The following is a 9,004-nucleotide window of genomic DNA, read 5'->3' on the forward strand; positions in this document are numbered from 1 at the left end:
AGCCTTATTAATGTCGGGAGGTGCTCTACCTTTACCCCTTAGGTGACCAGGGGCTGCTGGAACTTGAGAATCCAGCACCAGGTATACTCATTTGAAATTCTGTTTTGAAAAACACTTGTGTTTTTAGTTTAAGAAATGTGTAGCTTCTGGGGCAGCTAGGTGGCGCAGTGGATAGAGCACCGGCCCTGGAGTCAGGAGTACCTGAGTGCAAATCCAGGCTCAGACACTTAATAATTACCTAACTGTGTGGCCCTGGACAAGCCACTTAACCTCATTGCCTTGCAAAAAAAAAAAAAAAACCCTTAAAAAAAAAAAGAAACAAAAAGAAGAAATGTGTAGCTTCCATGGAACAATGATGACATTTTTATTCCAGGGGTTCTTATCATAGATGTTGTAAACCCACGAATGTCAACTTAGTAGTTGAGTGAGAAAAATTTACACTGGAACAGACAACATACTTAGAGTGAGAGAACTTCTAGGTAGGAGAGTCATGTGGCAAGTGACAGGGCATTTTTTCCCCCCCATGAGGCATAAGTCTTCCCTTGGCAATAATTTAGCCAGTTAGTGATATCTTCATGGGACCATTTGCTGTAGTGGAGTGTGCTTGGTTCTGGAGACAGTTGGACTCATCAGATTTCCAGGCATGGCGAGCTGCTTGAAGTTCTGCTCTATTACCTGTGGACTTTTGCCTGGATAAGTGAACTTGTCATGAGAGGGTTCAGAAACTCTGAAAATTAGTAATCGTGAAAGATATAGGAAAGGACTGAGAGGGTTTTTGTTTTGTTAACCATGGGGTCAGTAGAAACCCATCACACTCTTCTTCCATTCTTAGCCTTCTAAAAATAATAATCATCATTCAGTATCAAAGAAGACCATTCTACCAAATTTTCAGAGGATTGACTTGCACAATTATATTTATTACAGTGAAGGGTGTGCTGTGCCGGCCATCCTTCTCACTTGCTTTTGCCAGAACTACTCTATGGCCTGATTTGATGGAAAACAGGACTATTGGTGATGGTCTGGATGTTGTAGGAATCTCTTGACCTTTAAATTAGTTTATCTTCTTTCCATATCAGTTAGGTACCTCAGAGTAAAAAAAGAGCCTTCTGAATCAAAGTTCAAATCCAGTCTACAGCATCCTTAAGTGCTCATTCAGTCTCTACTTGAATGCTTCTGGAAAACTCAGTGTCTCATGATAATGCCCATCCACTTGTCTCATTTCTGGAGTATTAATTGTAAGGGAGTTTTTTCTCTTGGATTAACCTGAGATCTATGTCCTTGCTACTTCTTGTTTTTTTTCTTCCTCTCTTCCCTTTCTCCTTCCCTCCCCTCCAGCTCTTCCCCAAGATAAAAACATCCCCAGTTTTTTCATTCAGTCCTCATTTGGCACAAGCTTGAGACCCTTCACCATTGTGTTTACATACCTCTGTACAATCTCCAGCTCATCTGTATCCCTATGTGTTACAGTGAGGGCAAGATATAGTAAGACCATTTTGTTCCCTTTTCTGGGCACTGTATCTTTTAAAGAAACCCAAGTTTATACAGAGGCAGTACTGTAGAGTTGAGACTAGTCTGGAAGATGAAATAGGAGTTCAAGCACCAACTCTGATGCACACTGACTGTGTGACCTTGGGCAAGTCATTCACCCGGGACAACTCTTTAAGATTGAGTTGAAGAATAGTTTTCAGTTTGCATTGGTGGGAAACTTTTCCTCTGAAGTTCCCTATTTCAATGAAATCCTAGGTCTTGGTTGCCATATGTTAACTAAAATTTCTTTTCTGACTATTTCCTAGCCAATCCTTCCCTGTCTCATACTTGTGAAATTGATTTTTAAAATTCAGGTGCTATATGGCTCATATTATTAGATTCAGTTCAATTACTGGGTCTACATTTCTCTTCATCCACAAGAACATGTCAAATGTTCTGTTCTCCCCTGATCTAGAAGTCCTGTCACAAAAGGAAATCTGGTTAGTGTGACCTGACCTGTTCAGAAGCTCTGCTTCCTTTCCCAGCTTTCCACTAACTGTTTAATATTAAGTTCTAGGATTTTTTCAGGAATAGAAGTCAAAATTCACTAGTTTATGGTTGGCATACCTAAATTTCTCATCCTCCTCCTTTTTTTCTTTTTTTTTTAGGTTTTTGCAAGGTAAATGGGGTTAAGTGGCTTGCTCAAGGACACACAGCTAGGTAATTATGAAGTGTCTGAGGCCGGATTTGAACTCAGGTCCTCCTGACTCCAGGGCCAGTGCTCTATCCACTGTGCAACCTAGCTGCCCCTCACCCTCCTCCTTTTAAAAACAATCAGGGAATTTTTTTTTTCTGGTCCTGGGGCACATTTCTTGTTCACTGACAGTGGCCCAGCAGTCACATTATCAGGTTAGTAGCTTGGAATATGGTTCAACCAGGTGACTCGAACGCATTAAGGGCATTACCTTACTCGGAAGTCCATTCTTTATTAGCCATTTTTATTCATAATTTTGTATCCCAAATATTATTCTCATTGGAAGAGGAAACCATTCATTCATTCCTTCAGACAGGAGAAAAATAAAGAGTTGAATATCTCTGTCATCAGTTATCACTGTCCAATCTACCATGAATAGCAATAGTCCTATCCCTTCTTTGATTCTCCTCTTTTCCCAATGTAGGAAAATCACCACTTAATTTTGTTGTCCTTAGAATTCTTTAACTTCCACATGTTCTGAGTTTAGCACTTCTAATGCTATTCTCTTCCGTACTTGACCTTTTTCAGAGTTTCTACATGTTTTTTTTTTAAAAACTATAAGCTGTTAGGCTAGTTCTCAGAGCATTCACATCTGTCCTTTTAGACAACTACCCTTTTTCCTTCTCATTGAAGAGATTTCACTTTTTCTGCAGAATTTAATTTTCAAGATCTTCCCTTTCCTCTAGGACTGCATTCCTTTGCAGTATTTTAGTCTGTGTCATCCTGTTATTTCCTGAATCCTTTGATATCTGCACTCCAAAAATCTAGTATGCACATTAGATGCTGAGCTTTCCACAGGCAGCAAGGTGCAGTGGATAGAGAAAACCTGAATTCAAATCCAAACTCAGACACTTCCTGGCTGTGTGAAGACTCAGATTTCCAGGCAAATCACTTCAATCTCTGGCTGCCTCTTCTTCCTTATCTATGAAATGGGAATAACAATAACACCTTCAATACATGATTGTTGTGAAGATTCCATGAGAAAATATTTTACAGATCTTTGTAAGCCTCTCTATGGCACTCTATAAATGCTAATTCTAAGCTAGTATAGTCATTTCATCCCATGGCTCCCCTCATTTCCACTCCAGCAACCAGTTCCTCTGTTTCTTCAAGATGTACTTCAGTTTTGCTATTTCCTTGTTAGGATATGATGTTCAAAAATAGTTCTTATGGGGCATGACCAGGTTGTCTTTTCTTTGTGAAGTGAAAGATCACATTTGTTCTTTTGGCTGCCATGTCAAGCTTTCATCATCCCTCCCCTTCCCACTCCAACAAGTTGTTTTTTTTTTTTTTTTTTTTTTGTGAACCACAGTATTCCCTTCTATTCAGGCCCCTGTAACTACTAGCCCAACCCTTTCCCTTGTGCTTTTATCAGCATCTGACTTTAGAGGAGGAATGCTCTACTACTTTATTGCAAGGGAGGAGGAGAAAAGGCACAGAGAAGTGTGGACTGAGTTGAGTTTTTATAGGCCTAGCAATTTCCAAGGCAGGAATGATGGATTTTGTAGTTTGGTCTTCTTGTTCTGCTGTTATGTATGAGATTTTTCCCAAACAGGAGAAAGCTAGACCCTCTGAGGAGGAAGCAGCTGCTTGTCCTTCAAAGGAATCATGATTTTTCCATAGGTACCATCAGGTGAAAGACAATCCAGTAAGGGTCAGAAGAAGGCCTACACAGTTGTCTTCCTGACAATAATAATAACATAGAAATATTCTGTCTTCCTGAGGGCATGAGTTCTAGGATATGACCAAGAATCTTCCAAAACTTGTTAAACCTGATTACTACCTACTTGTGAAAGACAGCAAAAATGAGACTGCCAGAAGGAATCTAGAAAAGTATTGCTAAGGATTATGAAATCTTGATTAAGAGACTGAAAACTTGATGGCTTAGAGGTATTTTCTTTCAGGGGCTTCAGCAGAGAAAGGCAGATTTGGGAAGTATAAAGTTGGTTAAGAGATGTCTGAGAAGAGGATTTGGATTTCAGGATGGTAGCTTAAAATGCAGAAATGACACCGTTTTGGCCAGGGATGGAGTTTACCTAAAAAGAGCTGGTAAAAAAAAAAATTGTAGTATTACAAATCTAATCAAAAGTGAACTGCAGGGGTGGCTAGGTGGTATAGTGGATAGAGCACCAACCCTGGAGTCAGGAGTACCTGGGTTCAAATCTGGCCTCAGATACTTAATAATTACCTAGCTGTGTGGCCTTGGGCAAGCCACTTAACCCCATTTGCCTTGCAAAAATCTAAAAAAAAAAAAAAAGAACTGCATATACATATATATATATATATATGTATGTATATGTCTAGCAAGCTAGATAGCATAAAGAGTAACTCTTCTGAAGGAAAAGTAAACTTTGGAAACTACTTAGATTTTCAGGATAAGATAAAATACAATTATATATATATGTTTTATATATATACAATATATATTATCTATATTACATATAGATAAAACACAATCATTTACACGTACACATACACAAATACACAGAGGACATTAGTTAACAAACAAGGTAAAGAAGCAAATTTGACTTTGTATGTATCACTGCAAGTTGGTGGGATGGAATTCATCATCAGAATATGGCTCTGGAAAGCTATTTCTTATCTAAAAGAAATAGAAGAGTTAAAAGGAAAAGCAGAATAGTAATAAGCCTGAAGAAGGTCTATCGAAGGGAATCCAGGCATTAGAATCAGGGGAAGAATTGATAAGAAATGCATTTGGTTATGAAAAATAGAAAACTAAACAATATTGTTATGGGGTAGTATGCCATAGACCATCTGGACAGAAAGAGGAAATAGATGAGGAGTTCAGGAAACTGATTACATGCCTGGGACACAGGTGTGACATAGAAGTGATAAGGGCCTTCAGTTGGATGGAGATCTGCTGAAGTTCTCTGCCAAAAGGAGAGCAACTAATAATTTTTTTGTTGTTTTTGCAAGGCAATGGGGTTAAATGACTTGCCCAAGATCACACAGCTAGGTAATTAAGTTTTCTGATCTGGATTTGTACTCAGGTCCTCCTGACTCCAGGGCCAGTGCCACCTAATTACCAACTAATAATTTCTTGATGTTTCCTCATGTTAGCTCCATTCTTCACAACTTGGAAGAAACAAGGAGAACTTTTTTCCTGGACCTGATTCTCACTACTGAAAAAATTGGTCACTGTATAGAAATAATGAGAAACTGATTTGGAGGGGGAGGTGGGGAAGTGATAACTTCACCTTAGGAGGGCAAGCTGGGTGGAGTGAGATGTGGTCCCTAGAGTCTGGGAGTTTATATTTCAGAGGGTTGAAAGGAAGGATAGATGAGAGATTTTGTGCTCTAAAATTCTCCAGGGTTAGTCAGCCTAAGAGGGATGATTCTGGAATGAAATTTTAAAAGTATTTCTACTGAGGAATAGAAGGATGCAGTTGTCCAGAGACCACTATGGATTCCTAATTAACTCATTGAAACTATAAGGATTTAAGACAGCTATAAAAGGTGATTATGGAAATGTGGCACAGTCCTATAAGAATAATATTTATTACTAATTCTTTTTAATTTTTTTTTTGCAAGGCAGTGGGGTTAAATGATTTGCCTGAGGTCACACAGCTAGGAAATTATTAAGTGTCTGAGGTTGAATTTGAATTCAGGTCCTCCTGACTCCAGGGCTGGTTCTCTAGCCACTGCACCACCTAGTTGCCCTAGTATTGATAATTCTAAAGCTCAGAATGGGTGAAGAATGGTAATGAGAACAAAACAGGGTGACTTTTAAGAAAACTTTATTGAAGAAAACAGGAAGATCAAAGAAGGAATAAGATTCTGTTGGCAGGGTGGATGGAATGGATGATTGATAAATAGCTATGATGACTGAAGACAACATGGAGCTATACAACTTTTAATTTTCTTCTTCCTTCCAAGATGAATATCTTTGGCCTGGAAAATAGCACATAGGGAGTTGAAACTCTGGCTAAGGAGATAAATGAAAGTACATAGCTGCTTTTTAATGAGTTCAAATCCCAAGGACCAGATGAATACTAGGGTACAGTAAAAAAAAAACTTTCGTATATAATTGCTTTCCCACCGCCAGTGATCTTTTTAAGACTGTGGTGAATGGGAGGGGTGCCACCAGATGAATTTTGAAAAAAAGAACATAGAAAAGCAAATTATGAAAATAAACCAGCATGATGACTTCAAGAACATGTCAAATGAGTACCATTATCTTTGATTAGACTTGTAGATGAGGGCAAGCAATGACATTACATTTTTATTTACCAGACTAGTAAATCTGTCTGAATTTCAACAAGATATTTGATAAAATTGCACACTATTTTATGAATAAGAGAGAATGATGTTAGTTGGAAGATAGTGCATTTAGATGATTTCAGAACCAGTTGAATGATTGAGTCCAAAAAAGTAGCCACGATTTTCATCAACCTAGAGAGAGGTGCTTCGTGGAGTAAGTACCCCAGGAATTGATCTTTGGCCCTGAACTGTTTAACATTTTATCATTTACTTAGATCATGACAGAGGCAGCAATACTTTTGAGTTTTGCAGAAGATATAAAGTTAGAGTCGATAGTCAACATATTATTTGACAGAACCAGGCTCCAAAAACATTTAATTAGTACAGAGTTCAGCAAACTCTATGCCCTGCGTGGCCCACTACCTATTTTTGTGTGAGAATGGTTTTTCTGTCTATAGTTTTACTATACTCAAAATTTTAAAACCATTTTTTTTCTTAGCTCAGCACTGGATTTGGTGAGTGGTTGTAGTTTGCTGATCCATGAACTAGAACATTGAGTTGAGTTTGATAAGATGAAATTTAAATAGTTATGATGATGTTTGTCCTTAAGCTTCAAGACCATGACATCAGGGAGGTGATGCCATGACAGACACACGAACTGAATCCGAGTGAGGGGGTGATTGTGCTGAGTCACCAGCCTCCCTTTCTCTTCCAGAGCCATCTGGGTCCAATGGCCAGATATGAATCATGACAACTGGAGATGATCCTGAATGTGAGGCAATCAGGGTTAAGTGACTTGCTCAAGGTCACACAGTTAGTAACTGTCAAGTGTCTGAGGCTGGATTCAAATTCCTATCTATTTCTGACTCCAAAGCCAGTGCTCTATCTTCTGCAACACCTAGCTGTCCTTAACTAGTGATTTATGTTTTAGATTAGGGTAAAAAAAAAATCCAGGTATAAGATCAGTGAGGCTTGGATAGACAGTGGGTATTTTGGGTTTGGCTACTGATTGGTGGTTGGATAAACTCTGATTCCAACAATGGCCATGACCTTTAAGCAATGGAAGAAGCTAGTGAATTCCTAGTTTTATAACTTAAACCCTGCCTCTCTACACACTACCACTTGCCCTAATCTTTGTGGGTAATCCTGGTTTCCTTATTTGTATTTTTCTCAAAGATAGATGTTAGTAATATGGTGTGTGTTTCAGAGTGCACAATTTTGTTTACTGTTATGACACTTTCAAAATCATGATTGGATTATTTTATATCTCTAATATTCTTAACTGAACAAAAGCTACTTTTTAATTATAGAGAAGAATCTGTCCAGAAACACACTGGGAAAAAGGATCCAATAGAGGTCATGAAAGTTCTACATATGGAAAACAACAACTTCAAACGACCTGCAGAACCACTGGATCCTCGTGCAGTCCTTGCACTAGAGTGGGGCCTCTTGGGTTCTTTAGTGCAAAAGAAAGCAAGCCAGTAAAACCAGCACCTTGTGAGTTGGGCCCACCTCACCTGACAAATGGCAACACTAGGAAGGAATTCTAGAGTAGTGCATTGCTTGTTTTAAATAATCCTTTGGAGAGAAGCTTTGTCTGGGATTAGTTTGGTCTACTGTTAAAATCTTGGGGATGAATCTTCAATTTTCTTGGAAGAGGTTTTCTTCCAATAGTTGTCTGATCTGCAATTTTAATCTAATTTGGCATTATTCCAAAGGGGGAAGAAGCCTTGTGTAGCTGGAATCAGAAGACCTGGGTTTGAGGTCTGCCTACATCCCCCCATTGGCTATTTGACTCTGGGCAAGTCATTTCCACCTCAGTTTCTTTCATCTGTAAAATCAGGAGATTGGATTAAATTATTTCTGCAATCTCTTCTAGCCCTAAATTTATTGTGCTGAAGCAAATTTATCACTTTTCTTTCTTCCTCCCTCTCTCTCTTCCCCCCCTTTTTTCCTTTGAAGGGCAGCAGCCACTCATGAGTCCAATGACAATACTGGGGAGGGTATGGAAGTTTTAATTTTTTTTTTCCCCCAGTCCAGTGGCCCTTTTCTCCTGGGAGCTCACCTTTCTGTGGCTAGGCTTAGTGCACTTGATTGACTTTAGCTGTACTGCTCAGTCTCTCCACTCCAATACTGTCCCAGTCTCAGGGGACTACAGGTATGCACCATCACACTCAGCTGCTGCCATATTGTTTTCTAAAAGGCATTAAAATCTAGTCTTAATCATGAGCTATAACCTTTACACACACACACACACACACACACACACACACACACACACACACCTCACTACTATACCTGCATTGCCTAGATAATATGTAAAGAAAATCTGTGAAATAAAATTCATTTTGGAAAATGGAACATGGAAGGTAAGTTAATTTTAAAATCCGCTTAACAGCACTGTGAGAGCTCATAACCATTTTCATGTTACTGCAGAACTGATTTATTTTTAGAAATGGTGTTTTTTTCCCCAAATAAAGCTTAGAAAAAGCTTTTTTTAATTTGAAGAAAATGTCAGAGGGAGGAACTTATCTTTTAGAAGTGTGGAGTGGCTTTCTCATA

The 9,004-nt window shown here is 38.7% G+C and overlaps 1 protein-coding gene across 3 annotated transcripts in view; it reads left to right on the forward strand.

Moving 5' to 3' along the window:
- The window catches only part of HAGHL (hydroxyacylglutathione hydrolase like), a 32,168-nt gene extending 23,441 nt beyond the window's left edge, over positions 1 to 8,727 (forward strand). For all 3 annotated transcript variants that reach the window (XM_074197095.1, XM_074197094.1, XM_074197093.1), the window contains one exon: positions 7,753 to 8,727. In XM_074197095.1, coding sequence (XP_074053196.1) covers positions 7,753 to 7,927 — 175 coding nt within the window. In that variant the 3' untranslated portion in view covers positions 7,928 to 8,727. The remainder of the gene's footprint in view (positions 1 to 7,752) is intronic.
- The last annotated feature ends 277 nt before the right edge of the window (positions 8,728 to 9,004 follow it).

Source organism: Macrotis lagotis, chromosome 8 (genome assembly GCF_037893015.1).
Source record: "Macrotis lagotis isolate mMagLag1 chromosome 8, bilby.v1.9.chrom.fasta, whole genome shotgun sequence".
Taxonomy (NCBI): Eukaryota; Metazoa; Chordata; class Mammalia; order Peramelemorphia; family Peramelidae; genus Macrotis; species Macrotis lagotis.